General features: G+C 40.4%; 1 protein-coding gene across 4 annotated transcripts in view; it reads left to right on the top strand.

Annotated features, from left to right (window-relative positions):
* The first annotated feature begins 332 nt into the window (after positions 1-332).
* Positions 333-16,126, top strand: part of SIK2 (salt inducible kinase 2) — a 60,171-nt gene continuing 44,377 nt past the window's right edge. For 2 of the 4 annotated variants that reach the window (XM_072884457.1, XM_072884458.1), the window contains exons 1-3: positions 333-569; positions 11,130-11,246; positions 14,455-14,518. In XM_072884457.1, the coding sequence (XP_072740558.1) occupies positions 420-569; positions 11,130-11,246; positions 14,455-14,518 (331 nt within the window). In that variant the 5' untranslated portion in view covers positions 333-419. Of the gene's footprint in view, positions 570-2,131; positions 2,218-11,129; positions 11,247-14,454; positions 14,519-16,126 lie in introns of those variants that run through there. The other 2 variants (XM_072884459.1, XM_072884460.1) reach the window with 2 other exon arrangements.

Below are 16,126 nucleotides of genomic sequence, written 5' to 3' on the forward strand. Positions count from 1 at the left end.
TGGGGAGGGGGCCCCCACAACACCGCGGAGGGGCCTAGAGCAGCGCGGAGGGCGGGTGCGGGGAGAGGGCAGGCAGCAGCGCGGGGCAGGCGCAGAGGGGCCTGGAGCACCAGCGGGCGCGACGCGGAGCCGCCACCCTGCCGCGGCGGAGGCCCCCCGCGCCCGGGAGCGCCGCGGGGGCCGCCGGGGAGGAGAAGAGGGGAGGGGAAAGGAGGGAAGGGAGGGAAGCCCAGGCGGCCGGCCCGCCGCGGTGGCCGCGGTTGCCATGGCGAGGCCCCGCCCCCGCTGACGCGCGCTGTGACGCGCGGTTGGTGGAGGAGGGCGGAGGGGGCGGGGCGGCGCGGCTCCAGGGCGCCGCAGACAGACTCGAGCCGCCGCTGCCGCTCGCGCCGGAGCCGCCGCCGCCCCCCGCGCCCAGCATGGTAATGGCCGAGCCCCGGCGGCCCCCCCCGCTGCTGCCCCGCGGGCTCGGGCCCGTCCGCGTCGGCTTCTACGACATCGAGGGCACGCTGGGCAAAGGCAACTTCGCCGTGGTCAAGCTGGCGCGGCACCGCATCACGCGCAGCGAGGTGAGGCGAGGCGCGGCGACGGGGCCCGCGGTCGCCCCCTGCCCCGGCCTAGCCCGGCCGCGCCGCCGGGCCCCTCCCGCCGCCCCTGGGCCTCGCCCGGCCGGGCGTTGGGCGGCAGGGCTCGGGTGCCCGCAGGCTCGGGAGCTCTCGGGGCTTAGAGGCGCGCACAGGGCGGGGGGCGGCGGCCGTAGGGCCGTGGGGTGCTGCTGCAGGGTTTGGGGGGAGCTGGCCGTAGGGGCTCCGCTCAGTGGGGCGTGGAGGGGCGGCTGGCGTTGGGGCTCCGGGGCTCCGCTCCAGGCTGTGGAGCGGGAGGCGGGCAGCTGGCCTGAGGGCTGTGGGGCTCTGCTCAGGAGCTTGGGTTTTATTGGGGGTGGCCTGGGTGGCTCGGCGGGGGCGTGCAGCAGCGCCCTTGCAGGCTGCTTGCTCCTTTTGTCCCTGCCAGCACTGGAGCCTCCTCCTGTAGGGGAGGGGGGGATATTTTATTTACTTGAGGTGTTCGGCTGCGGGCAGGCTTTGGAGCAGAAGTCCTGGCCGCCGTTCTTGTTTGTTTTCTTGCTTTCGTATTCCTGGCAAGGGCAGTGATAATGCCTCCTAGTCTGCCTGTAGCGGGGTGCCCCTGTGGCTCAGGCCACAGGCGGTGTGTTGCTGTCACAGTAAGGATGCTCGGCTTGGGAGGGTGGAGGGGGCGGGCAGCTGTTGGCTTAGTTCGTGAGCATAGCCATCAGACAGTGATAACTTTCTGTTAATAGGGAAGGTTCAAACCTTGTGCTGTGCCTGCTTTCGTGTCCTGAATATTTTACGTTTTCCTGACCTGGCCAATACTTGCAGATTAGTAGTCCTTCTACCTCGGTAATCTGTTTCAGCAAAGGAACTCTTGTGTGTGTGTGTTCTGAATTCTTCAATACATCATCCTACCAGTTAACCAAATGCAACCATTTTTAGTCCCTTTGTTTAATCGCCCCCCCCCCCCCCCCCCGCCCCCACGTACGTAACCCGGTGATTACTAGCCTGTAGATTGTGCTTTACCTTATATCTTACACTTTACCTAAAACAAAAATGATTGTAAGTCTGTGTGGATAAAATGTAGTAATGTACACTTTTTAAAAACAGGTATCTGATGAGAGTAATGGCTTTGAAAGATCAGCTTCCTCTTATATTTTCTTCTTGGGTAGTTTTAGTCGCTACACCTAGAGGTAAGCTTTTTGTAAGGCTCTGTTATGGTTGCTTTCATTGTTTACTGAAGAAGAGCTTACTGTGCTTCTCTGTACCAGACAAAAGTAAATAAAATATTGTCCGAAGTACAAGGTAAAACACTGAGAAGACCTGCAATTATTCAGTTACTGTGGTCTTGTGTGGTAAAATCATTCCTTACAGGAATGAAAAATGCCCTTAGTTTGGACTTCAGTTAAGGAAAACAACCCTGTAGTGCTAACATTGTTCTGGCCATGCAATGATAGATGAACTCTGCATCTGAAGTATTAAAAGAAATCTCTCTTATTGTCTTATTTCTCAAGTTTCATAATAAACTGTTATTTTTAAATCCCTCCTTGCTATTTCTGAAGAGCCAAGCAAAGACCTTGTGATGTTAGTGTTCTGTTCCCAAGTTTGATGCCATATGCCAAACTTCTAAGTGCTTCACTTGAAGATAGTAAGTTGTCGTTTACTTTATAGTTCTCATTTCTTTGGCAGACTTTGTTGGGGATGTAAACTTTAATTTGTATTTTTATTTGTCATTTTAGAAAGTATATTTGTTTGCTATTGTTCAAAATAACAAAGGTTACAGAAAACTTAGAGCTTAACAGCTCCCTAACTCTGGTGTGATTTTTTCTTTTTCCCCATCTATGTCCTAAGAAACTGCTGAATTCCAGTGTATTCTAATACAGTCTTGAATTTTTTTAACCAGCTTTCCTTTTGTGAGGAGGCTTGTGTCCAGTCTGAAGCCTTTTTATCTTCTGCATGATTTTTACAGCAGATGTGCCTGTGTTGGAGATTTGTGTCAAGGTCTTTCATTTTGCAGTACAGCTACACACACTGACTTTCTGCAGTAAGAGATGCAAGAATGTTTATCTGGAACTTAATTGCTGAGTTAGTTGCTGGAAGTATTTACAAGGTCTTTGAGGAAGGGGAACCCTATTAAGATCACTTCTAGTGATGTGAGGGGAAATTAATCTTAGCCAAATACTACTTTGAATTAAGCACTTCAAGTTTGGACCACCTCACTTGATTTAGTATTAGTTGACTACCCACATAAAGTGGAAGTCCTGCTTATTAATGTTTCTAGATGGAAGGTTGTTCATATTTCAAGCTTGTTCTAAACTGTTGCTTAAATTTATTGAGTTGCTAATTCCTCACATTCATCTGTGCCTTTATTAAACTTCCAGTGGAAGAATATTCAGCTTATTAGGTTCTGGAAAGGCTGTGCCTGTGTACCATCAGGTCTGTACTGCGGGAAGATCTGCACTGTGTTGCTGTTGAGACTTGCTCAGAAAGCCCTCTAAAAAGGACTATTTCCTTGTCTGAGTTTCTCCTGAATCTCCCTATTTGAACCCTTTAAATTTAGAAGCTGTTTGTTGTTGGGGTCTTTTAGCATCAGTACTTTTTTAGCATCAGTACTGGTTTTTATGGCTTTGACCTATAAAAATATTTGCCTTTTTTTTTTTTTACATAACTCTGACTAGCCAATAACTGTCAAATTAAAAAAAGATGGGATACTTTTACCTGGAAAGGTCAGCACTTATGGATTACGTACAGAATCCATCCGTTTCATGAAAAACCTACATATCAGAATATAAAATTGTAACTTGAACTCAAAATAGTAAATATAGTTAGTTGCCATAAATTGTTAGCAAAGTATAGGTGAAAATAAAATGAAACCAGGCATGAAGCAGAAAATACACATAAGACAGTAGTAGATGGTGTATCCAAACAAACTCAGAAATCATAACTTGAATCCTATATTAATGCAACACTAAAATTGCATTACTAAATAGTCAAAGAGAAAGAAGTGTGAAAGTTAAGAAAAATAGGGGGATTGATATGTATTTGTAGTAATAGAGGTAGTGCATGAACCTCTTTAATGACGGTCCATACAGGGTGCCCCAGAGGGGGCTACATGGTTGAATGTGACCTTTGCTTTGCTTGTTTTCATGTTTGTTGCCATTTAAGTTACTGACACATGCTTTCCTGCCATGCTAATTTATCCTGTTGCTGAGAAATCCTGTGATCTCAGGGTAACTTTTGTTAATGAGGCATGCACAAATAAGCAAAACTTTTCCTCAGAAGAAGAGGAGACTAAGAAAAGAGAACAAAAGTAATGGGAAGCATAAAGTTAAAGAAGATGGATATTTGCTTCTAGTGAAATATGATGACATGTGAAATAATGAACAGTAGTGAAAAGCTCTCAGAATAGATGAAGGTACTGCTTTAAGGATGAAGGAAAGTCCATGTGAATAGGCTATGTGTGAGAGTCATGTTCCCCCACCCCAACCTCTGTAACTAATACCCCCTAAGGATTAGTCATCTACAGAAGAATACTAGCCATTGCTCCTCAGATGCAAATGAAACCCTTCTGACTAGTATGTCCTTACAGTTAAGCTTTTAGCTTTCTGGTATGTTACAGGTGGTTTGCACTTTTCTCTGAAAATTACCAGCTCCTGATACAAGATGTGATACTAGTTTAGATGCGAGTTCCTGATCGAGTGTGCTTAGGTATGTGTAAAAGTGAGTGATACAAGTGGATACAGCAGCTCCCTGTGCTATATAGCACACAGTTTGGGTTAGTGGAGTAATTCAGTGGGAAAATGACATAACTGCCAAGAAAAAAAAGACTTGGCGTGCTGATTTAACTGTTTGCAGCTGTGGGCTCTCTAGATCCGTTGCAAGGCAGAGAGGAGGAATGTGTATCTGGAGGCAGAGTGTGAGCTCACAGGTGGATCAGGTTGAGCATCATGTGGTGCACCCTAAGGGAGGTTAATGCTGTTATAAATCTGTGATATCCAAACGCTTTGCTGTTGCAAATTGGAGTTGCTCCAGACTGCAGGAAGTAGTGTTTGTTCATTTTAATGCAGTTTATCTACTTTTAGGATGTATTGGCTTAACAACTCAAATCTGAATTTCCGTAACATGCATGAAACCTTAAAGCTTGCACTGACATAGACAAACCTCTTTTTGTATGTTAACTTGTTAGGCCATGTTGAGGGGGTAAGGGGGTATTGTGTTTTTTGGTTGGTTTGAGGTTGGAGGGGGGGGGGGGGGGGGTTTAAAGACTAGTCAGAGAATTAAATGAATAATAAAAACAATGAAAATTGAAAGCTGAAGTAGCTGAAGGAATGAAGAACTTTCATCTTTTTTGACAAGTATTTCACCTTCACTCCTTGACTCGTTTCAATTCCCAGATGTCAGATGAAGATTGAGCAAACTCCAGTTTTCTAGGCCTTTAGTGAAAGAGGGAAGGAAACATGTGGTATTCCTAATATTTTTAAATTAAAAGAAGTCATGAAAGTTGCAAAGCTATTTTGGAATGTAAGTCTTTCAGCAGCAAAAACTGGTGATAGGGGAAGATAAGGGAAGGAACAGGATTCCCTTTTTTTTGTAATTTGAAGTATTTACTAATACTGTATATTGATGCTTGGTTGGGATTTTTTGGTTTGTTGTCTCTTATTTTTTTTTTAGGAGAAGTGATAACTATTTAAAAAAAAAAAGCCAAAACTAGAGTCACAAAATTTATGTAAAAGTCTTTAATTTGGCATGTGCCAAATTAGAGTCAGTTTGCTTGTGCTGTGGCAATGATTGACCATACTAGAGAAATGAGAACTTATTTCTATGTGCATTCGGTCTCTCTGCACTGTCTTCAAAAGATTAAAGTGATATTCCAACATCTCTGCAAGATGCTAGTAGTTGTTAGCAAGCTGTATATTCAGGAACAAAACACACTTTTCAGATAGGAAACTGTACCCCATCTTGAAGCAGCTTCTCCACCTCTTAAGAATTACTTCCCTTTTTTCCTGTCACCATGACACAGCTGAGATTATGGACAAAAGTGAGCTGTTGCTGTTGAATGCACTGTTCCTTCTCAAGTCGTTATGAAGAAGTTTCTGGATTTTAAGTATTCCAAGTGTTTTTTCTCTAAATCTTCTGTAGCCCTGGCAAGATGCATGAAAATTGAAGATTTAGAATAGACTGTGATATCTAATCTGCATTTGACTGTAGAAGCAGTGGTGCCAGCTGCTACTATGCTGCTTCTCCTATAGAAGCCTGCCACTGTGTGCATATATATAATATACACATTGAGAGTTGTACAAGGATTGCAAATAGCAAAATTTTTTCCTCCAAGTAGGCACACGCCTTTACTCTCCATGTTCAAAAACAACTGCTAAATAGTACCAGATAACTCCATGTTGTAAGACAAAATATGGTTTGATGTAATGTGGAGGGTTTTTTAAACTAAAAACCTATTTAAACTGGAAATATAGCTTGTTCTTAAGTAGTTTGCATCTCTTCCTCTTGCATCTCAAATAAGATATTTTTAATTAGTGTAGAGCTGTGCTTAGAATTATTTCCGATATCTGAGAGACTGAACTAATGTGGTTATACAACACACACTTTTTATGAATATATTAGTGATAGCTATCAACTGAATGATCTAGCTAAAGAAGTCTTGTCTTTTGTTTGAATGGATTACAGATGTGGCAGCACAAAATGCATCTCTTACCGTGATGACAGAGGTAGCAAGTAGCCTGCTGAGACAGAGATATTCTGTAGTGCTCCAAAACAATTTGTTTTCCAACATTTGCAAAGTCACATATAACATAATTTTTCTAGTTCCATAGCTGTCTGCAGGAGTTCAGTATTAATTGACTTAAGAGCATTTTATTAATGCTGTGATTATTATCTGGCAATATCTTCATAAAAACATTTTTGTGGAAGTATTCATCCAAGTCCTTGATACGTTGTTGTGCCTGAATGCCCAGTGTGTAAACAAAACAGATCTTTTCAGACTCAAAAGCTATAAATGCAGAATACTTTCATCAGTGCTACCTGTTAGTGTTATAATTTTGGGAGTAGGTGGGTGATTGTATAGACAATATAGAATATTACTGTGCTTCTGTGGAGTGTTATCCTTCTGTGACTTGTTCTAAATCTACGATCACTTTTTACTTGTGGTATGGGGAGGTAAGGAAGTGTTTCAAAACTATTGAAAGAGGATTTTTCTGGAGCCATTCTGCTCCAAGAAACGTGTGGCCTGAAGACTTGTTTTCTTGCTCCCACACTTTCAGAAGAAGGATTTGGTTTCAGTCTTTCAATGGTCTTTGGGAATTGTTGTATTTCTAAATGTGTGCAGCAAGGAGATAGGATAGGAAACTTCTGGAAAAGGAAGAAAGTAGGAGACATTGGAACATGAAGCACTGTTCTTGGCCAGAAAGTGTAGTGAAGGTTATAGCAGGATTTGTACCCATGCTTCCCAAATGTATATGACCCATTCTTTTTTTAAAAGCTTCATTATTCTAATGAAATTTTACTGGTTGTTGCTCAGGAAGTAAGATCTGTTCAAGGATTTTAACCATGTAAAGATGAAAAATGTCTTTGGCACATTTTTATTTTATACAAAATTACTTACTTCTTAGTAACTAAAGTGATTATATAGTTGCATAGTCTTACTAACCTTGGAAAACATAAAACCACAGTAGGCACTGTTTATTAAGAAATTGAAGTGGAAATGGAAGTATTTAAAACTGAAGGAGGACAAATGACTTATCTAGGTTTTACTAGGGAAATGGATACTTTTGTTATCTGTGAAAACAAAGCTAAAAACTGATTATTTTTTTTTTTAACTCTTTGCAGATGTTAGGTAGGAACTGCAGTGTTCAGGATAATGCCTGATATCTCTGGAGAAAGTTGGCAACGTAGACACTTGTAGATAGGCTTGGAAGTGGTAACAGGCTGTATTTGAAATATTTGTACTTTCAGTAAAAGGAATACTCAAAATTTCCGAGCAAACTGTGGAAGTGCCAAACTATACTGGAAAAAACACCAAGAGTCAGTATACTTGTAAAGCTAGATCCATCACTAGGATAAGGTGATGGGAGTCAAGCTTCATTGCAAAAAGTAGCACTAGCTAGCCATACAGTTGCAGCATTCTCCCCCTCCTCCTTAGGAGGGGGTGAGAAGTATAGAAGAAGGAAGTATAAATATTTGTGCTAATCAAACTGATTATAGTGTGTTGGATAGATAAACAAGGGTTTGGCATGAGCCCCAGAGAGCAGGCTGCTCTTGAGGTTTTTGGTTGGTTTGGGTCGTGTGTCATTCCCCCCCCCCCCCAATTGTCCAAACCCCCCCTTATTTATTGCTTTACTGCAGTTTCACTTGTTTGGGTTTTTTCCTCCTCTATGCTACGCCTAACCTTGTTTCTTTGAAGTCCTGTATAGCTTTGCTTTTATTAGCTTTTCTGTACTGCACACATTTTTCCATGTGCAATAAGTAGAGTAAAGAGTAAACAGGAGGAAGTTACTGTATTTTTTTTGCTTGCATTTGAAGAGAGCTTTGTAAAACACCTAACTATGGGGAGAAAATGCACAGTGACTGTAAGGTGAGATTAAATGAACCAGAGCCAGGGAAGGAGGCAGTCTTAGAAGTTGCAAGCAAGTGATGCAAGTTTTAGGTAAAGCTTCTACACTGTGTTGTCTATGTGAAGAAAGAAGCTACTGGAAATACCTCAAGTTACTGAGAGGCTGATGCTGTCTGTGTAAATTGCTATTCTAATTACATTGTCATTAAACTTTAAATACCAAAAAAAATGCAGCAAGATTTTTTGCATTACTCTAGATTGATGAAGGAGGCATTTAGACTTTCCTGAACACCTGATCTATCCAATATTGGAGATACCTTGTTGCTTGACTGAAAGATGTTTTACTGTTTTGTGATAGGAATGCAAGATTGCTACAGATTAATCTCTTCATTGGTTTTTAAATAAGAAATACTGGGCTCCATTCCTCTTAAATGTGGAGGTCACCCAAATAATGGTCATAAACTGGGATAGATGTGGAGAATTAAGGAGAAACCAGCTTGTGTCTCTGGTTGATTTCCAGAGAGACAGTATAAAACAAATTAGAGGAAGGTGAGAAATGTGACACATGGGTTGTTTTTAATAAACGTTTCCTGATGTATAAGAATCTGGTCTGGCTTTAGTGGTTTGGTTTGATTACTTTGACATTTTGTAACTTTCTAGTGAAGTGATTTCTTCTTAGGCTAACAAATTGTGCCTGCAAAAAATAAACAATAACCAGAAGTCATTTTATTAGGTGTGATCTTAAATTAGGCCAGGGGTGCTTAAAGGTATGGTTTTTGTGTGGTGTTTTTTCTTAAGCTGCATGAATGATTGTTTGCATCCTCTGCTGCCACATGGCATATAATCAGACCAAATAAGGAAGCAGCTTGCTGGTCTGCCTTTAAGTGAGCAAAAGGGGACCTGCTGAGAGAAAGAGCAATTGCTGGAGGGACTAGTCAAAGGGAGTGCAAATCTGACAAGACCAAGTGGGAAGTATGCATTTGGATAGTCCAGTCCCATGCACGTTACTGTTCTTCTTTTGCCTGTCCCTTATTCCTTGCATGTGTGAAGCCAGGCCTTTATTATCAAGTTTTATACATATACCAAGTGTAAGACAGCAAATTAATATTGTAGTTGGAAGGAATGGGAATAGGATGAGGGGGTAACAAATAGGAGCAGAAGCAGGTCATCCACATGTTTTGTTTGCATGGTTTAGAGACAGTGTCTTCATAGTCAAAAGACAGAAACTTTCAAAGGGAGATCTTTGTCATCTTTTAGGTCCTGCCATCTTGAGCATCACTGTTTCTGTATGCTTCTCAGTGCGCAATGCAGGGTAATGTGAAAGAGGGCAGAGTAGATGCATTATGGAGAGTGCTGTAAATACAAATAGCTAGCAGAAGACAACAGGAGGAAGCATGTTTTGAAAAGATCGGACATCAGGTTCCCCTAAATTGCTGTATGCTATACTAGGATAGAAGAAAGTTGCAGAGAGCTGGGAAGGAGGAGGGCAGCGTGGAGTGGATGAATACCATTTTAGGTAGCACTTCTGAAGTGTCCACTGTTACGTTTTGAAGAATAAAGGCTATGGAGTAACTAGTGATTAATGGTGAAAATGTTACGGGATGGGAACCTTTCTTCTTGCTTTCTGTCTAATGACTGTATATATCATTATTCTTATGTGTATTGGTTTTTGATAAACCTAGTTTCAGTGAGTTCTACATTAACTGTACATCATTTTAAAAAATGCCACACCTATCTTTTTTCAAAAGTTTTAAAATTGTTTGCTTTGGAAAGTAATCTTTTTCTGCTTCAGCTATGTAAGAGTGCATCCTGCATCTTAAAAACAAAACCAACTTTTCACTGACTACAAGGCTAGGTCCATTTATTCACTCATAGCAGAATCTTATTTTATTGATGGTTGAGGAAGACAAGTGACTTTTGAAGATGTTATCCAGCAAAAGCATACTGAAATGAAGTCAATAAATAGTTAATTCTGAATTCAGGTGGGTCTGTAATCAGCCTTACTGGAGATAATGAGGTTCACCTCCTGTGGATTTTTCTCCTGCATAGCAGCTGTCTCCTATAGTTCAATAGTTTGTGAAATGCAGTTATAACTGGAAGCATTTGTGTGATTTATATTGTTTGTTCCTGCTTCAGCATTAATAATGTGATATTCAGGGTGAATAAACACTGTTTATATATTCAATACTCTGTAGTATTGTTATCCTTTGCATGGTTTTTATAGCAGCTATATTTTTTTCTTCTTGGTTTAATTTTTTTTTAAATGTCTTCTGTTTTGAAATTTTTAGTCTCCTAAGCATGTGTAGTTATCTGTAATTCACTTTGCAGGTATTGGCTAAAAACAAGGTCAATAGGACCAAGATCTGTTTTCTAAACTAATTGAGATCTGTTTGCAAGGTTTGACTGACAGACGTATCTGTACAGAGTTTTTTCCCCTGAATGGATGAACTGCAGATGTCCTTATGTAGTAGCATATTAATTACAGTTAAAATAAGCATGTAACAGTTGAAACTACATGGATCCACCATGTTTTGATTATTTGTGTTAAGCCAACAGTTTTTCTTTTAAAATACCATTTTGTATTTGTGGGATTCAAATTGGCTACCTTGACTCCAGAAATGGACACCATTAGGCTTTTTAAGAAGATTTTTGTCTTTACAACACTGCTTCATGAAGGGTTCTCACTTGTCCCCACCTGCTACTGATAGAAGAGCCTGGGCTCATTGGAGCACTGGCCTCCATGACCTGTTCTGTGTCTTCCATTTCTTGTAAAACTTTTTCTGACATGCTGATGTAGGTGATAGTCCTGCAGCCACCTAGTGGGACTACTGACATGTTTAATGTTGTGCTGCTGTATTTTTTAGTGTGGGATGTGTATTTCTGAGCTAGAAGAAAGCCCCCAGTTATCTGAGGTTGCATTATTCCCTTTATAATGAGGATAAACTAATGAGGAAATGTTGGAGAGTTTTAATCTCACTTTTGCTATTTGTCTGCAGGTGGCAATAAAAATCATTGACAAATCTCAGCTGGATGCTGTGAATCTGGAGAAGATCTACCGAGAAGTGCAGATAATGAAAATGCTTGATCACCCACACATTATAAAGCTCTACCAGGTATGGTTAGCGGTGTCTTTTTTCCCTTTGTGCCCTCTCTTCTGCTCCTGTATGAAGAGTTTGCTCTATATGAGTGACTTCTGGCAGATCACCAGTCCGTGACAAACTCAGCTTTTCTGGAATTGATTTGCATTGGATAAGTGTTCTAAGTTTTTTGAAAGAACATCAGCTGTGGTCTTTTTCATTCTATGGTACCAATTAGGCTGGCTGTGTTAGATATCCCAGTGTACCTGAAATCTACTTAAAATACACAGAAGGTTGTAAACTTTATGTTAGTGGAAGACCTGAGTTGGAAATGCCTGGTGATGAGACTTTGCTGTCTGTTAGTAGACAATATACTATGTAAGCTAGAGCAGGGTAGGAATATTCAGCATAATAAGTCTTCAGTGAGTACTAGCTGGGAGGATCTGTATGGATATAGTGGTTTTCCTTAGTTGAGTCTTGGCTCAGAGTGCAGATTGAGGAGTACTTGCAGCCTTTTTTTCTTATCCAAAGATAAGACAGGATACGTAAATCCAGATTGCAGATGTGCTTGTGATGTAAGTGCACACACCAAGCAAGAGCTTCCCAAACACTTTACCTTGAAGTGCATTTACTAGGAGACGGATAACTAGTTTTTTGGATTTATTTTTGTTGGAATCTTGCCTTTCACTTCAGTTGTGGTTATGGACAAATTGATATTTATCCTAAAGTGAATTATGTATGTCATGGAATTGAATGCATCCCTTTATAACATAAAGGATGATTAATTATGGTACAACAATGTGTATTTACATAAGAGATAAACCTGCACTTGTGATAAGGCAAACAATTGCAGACAATGAAAACTTCTGAAGGTTTTTGCTTGTGACTTTTTTAGTGTGCATAGTTTGTATAGTAAAATACAGGTTTGTTTTATATTGTTTCTCTTCAGTTTAATTTTCTGTTCCTGCTAGCATATGGTAAAATGTTTGAGGCTGCTGGCATTTCTGCTTCAGTTAACTCTTGCTTTTAAGGCGTTCCTGAGAGTATTTCCTTTGGGGTCTGTTTGTTAGTGTTCTGTTTAACAAATCACGTGGTGCTTCTGAGATACTTTCTTGCTTGTTTCAAATAAACCTAGCTCAACAAACAAATGAGGATTTGTGCATGCTAAAACCAGACTTGAATTTAAGTTCATCTGATGATGTCTGTAAAGGCATTATAGAGCCTTTATAGACACAAGGACTAGGACTTACGGTGTTGGAATTGTTCTGCTGAATAAAGATGAAGATCCCAGTTTAGACTTGTTTAGCTTTAATTTCATCTTATGGGAAAGAGACTGGTACTTCCCCTTTAAAATATCGATTCACTGAGTAGAGGCGGACCTTAGGGAGTTAAATTTCTAACTAGCTTGAGTAATATCTATCACAGTTCCTTCTGAATGAATAACAAAACACAAAAACGGTAGGGGAGTGTCTGAGAAGAGTTAAATTAAGTCTGGAGATCTGCAAGATCACTTGAAGAGGAGGGTAATTGTTATGTAGTGCTTACCCCTTTACTATTAAGGATTGGCTTGTTAGAAATGCATTTGGTAGATATGTGAGTTTATTTTTAAAATAGCCTTCAATCAAATTGTTTAACTAGTTTGCTTGTATAATGTGCCCATCACGTAGTGTGGACACAGTACAAAGTTTCTGAATTGTCTCATGTCAAGGAACTACTGAGGATTGTCAAAGTTAGGTAAAGAAGCTAGCAATCTTGGCTTGACTAAGAATGGTTCCATATATATGTAATCCACAGGCTGTTGCAGCTTCCTGTCTCCAAATGTTGGTTTAAAACAGTCTTTCCAAACTGTTTTGCCTTCCAGATACAGACATTTCAGTCATAATATGCTCAGCTGTTGTAGAATTAAACAAGGGTGCAGGAGAGACTGAAGAACTACCATCTTGTTCTGTTTGCTGGCTTGTCAGTTTTTGGTAATCCTGCTGTTTTTATATGTATATATCTTTCAGGATTTGCCCTTTTTTTTTAAAGCATTCTTGTAAAAGGAGTTTACTTGTGAGCAGTCTTCTAGTACTTTCAAGCTTATGCATAAATAAAATGCAAAAATCAAATTCAAGGTGGTCTTGTCCACAAACAGCTCAGGCTGAACTGTTTTACTGTTGTTATTGAAATAGGCCCAAAATGTGCTGGGTGGTGAAATTGTTGTTTTGTACTGAAGAGAAGTCCTAAATGACTTTTTTATTTTGAAGTAGAGGATTTTTCACTTTCAGTGTATCTTTTGATTATGCTATTTGTACAATGCATTCCTGAGTAGCTGTTTAAGCACTTGGGGAGTAGATCATTAGGAAGAAAGCTGCAAGATAACTGACTGGGCTGCCTTTTCCCATCTTATATCACGGAGGATTGGAATCTTTAATTGTTGGGTGAAATCTTTCTGTTCAAGGCCATGAACAACTGTTCATGGAAAAGCTTTGAAGTCTTCCCCTTAGCCTCTTTCTTTTTTCCTGTTTTATCTCCCTCTATTCCTTCCAGCCTCCCATGTTTTTGAATTGTGAGGAGTCTGTTCTTGTAATAGGAAGGCTGGAACTTACCAGAAGAGAAGGTAGAAGATGCTTAAAAGTTTGGTGGGTTTTTTTCCTCGCCCCACCAGAGGATATATTGAGGATGTGATAGTTCTGTAGCTGAACTGTCCGATTGTACAATGGGATCCTGTGATGTGGTGCTTTTACCTGAACTTTACCAGGTTTTAAGACTGATGCTTATGTGGGTTGGGTTGTTTTTGTGGTGGTTTTTTTTCCTTTCTGTAACTAGAGAACTGTTGGTAGCAGAGGTCGGTATTATCCCTGGTCTTCTTTCCCAAGCACCAACCATCAGCATGTTAGAAGTGTTGAGCAAGGGAATGACTTCAGGCTGATTCCTTAAAGGAAAGTCTTTAAACTAGCTGCTGAGGATACTATCGTTTTGTGTTAGGATTCTTGGCCACAAGTGACTATCCACCTCTTTCTCTGTATACTGGCTTTATGAAGTATTTAAAGCTTATCCTTGTGCTTGGCATGCAAATGCTCCCCTTGAAATTGTTGGGGTAACTTGAAGAAACAAAGTGAAAGATTGTGATAACTATATGTGCAAGGCAAAGACTTTCACATTTTTACCAGAAGAGAACAATGAAAATCAGTATCCGTTTGGGTGTGTGTGTGTTTGTGGGAAGAGCAAAAAGCAATCTCATGTATGATTTCTCCATCAACAGGTGATGGAGACCAAAAGCATGTTGTACCTTGTGACAGAATTTGCCAAAAATGGAGAAATTTTCGGTAAGCAAGAGAATATTTTTCATGTTCAACATTTTAATTTTTGAAGTTTGTCAATTGTATTTATCTTGCCCAAGAATCCCTTTTACTGTAGTATGTCACTTTATTTTTTAAGAAATGTGTTGTAACTGTTGCTGTTTCTCATTTTAGAACTAAGAACTTTAAGGAAAACAGTTACAGTGTACACTAACATAAGAAAAAAGTTAAAAATTACTGATGTTCTTTTAGCAGAAGACATAGCTTGTTAAACAGAACAGTGCAGGATAAACTCTCATCTCAGCTGACAGAATTACCAGGTTTTCAGCATTGAGTTGAGATGAAAAACTATGTTTAAATGTTCGGCCTGATAATGAACAGTGGCCCAAACAGTATTCCAGGTAAACTGAAGAGTCTGTTTCTTGTGCCATTATGTACTGATTTATCAGACAGGATTTTTTAATATGTTTTCAGGAAGAATGGGGTGGGCAGGAGAGAGGGTGTCAGGGTGACTTGGAGTAACACTCTTAATAAAAATTTTAGGTTGTCTGTGTTGACCTGCATGGTCAAATTCACATAAATTCTTGTTCTTTGGCTCAAACTCATCACTCAAGCAGGACTTCAGTGTTAAATTTATGTGAAATACAGTATTTTTTATTTTAGTTGTAATACTTCACGATGCAACTTTTTTGTTTTGTAATGCTCAGCTTGGACTACAATAGAGATCTCATTCTGTTTCTTTGGAAGAAGTTGTCACTTAAGTGCAGGACACTGTAGTATATAAATGTTCTGAGCAAATATTCTGAACGCTTCACACTTGCTCAGCCTTCTTTTAGTGCACATGATCACTCAAAGTGCAGAACAGTAGAGAATCCTTCAGTATTTTGAAGGACCAGAAGAATTGAGGAAGCTTACTAAATTTTAAAATCTTCTGCTGGTGATTACGTAAAAGGGAATCTGTGAAGTGGCTGTGCATCAGCCTTTACGCTTCCCAAGGGCTATGAAGTGAATAGTAAAAGTGATTCCACACTCCTGAGGCTTGTGTTCTAGTATTGAAGGTGATTCCTGCACGCACTCTCCCTTCTTGATTGTGGTAACGGGCACAGTAAAAAAAACTACTACGTACATGTAACACAGAGCTGGTTATGGCAGCCAGGTTGTAGCCTTTGAGCTCTCCCTCAGTGTAGCTTGAATAACTGTCATAACTCTAAAGTTGGGCTTATGGCATCAGCTGTGCCATTATTGGTTATCTTTAGGGCATTTTGTCTTCCATGATTGTACTGTGCATACACGTACCAAGCTGTTGTTTGAGATTTTTCGAATCTGTTGAGGCTAGGGTAGCAGTGAAGTCCCCTCAAGGAGGGACAGGCTGAATTTTTTCCCAGAATTAGCTGTATATAGTAATGCTCCTTTTTAGGCCACAAAGAAGAAACATACAAAATGTGACACTAGGTAGTGAAATGCATTTCATTTTGACCTATGTTGGTGCCTTTAACTTTAAAAAGCGCATTAGTGATCAAAGTAAAAATGCTTTTTTCAGCCCCTGCGCATGTGACAAAATTTGGGTGAGCCCTGTGTTCTTCTGACCAAAGACAAGCTTGCTATTCATAAACTTGTTTGGAATGGTTGACAACC

Source organism: Ciconia boyciana, chromosome 20 (assembly GCF_034638445.1).
Source record: "Ciconia boyciana chromosome 20, ASM3463844v1, whole genome shotgun sequence".
NCBI classification, from domain to species: Eukaryota; Metazoa; Chordata; class Aves; order Ciconiiformes; family Ciconiidae; genus Ciconia; species Ciconia boyciana.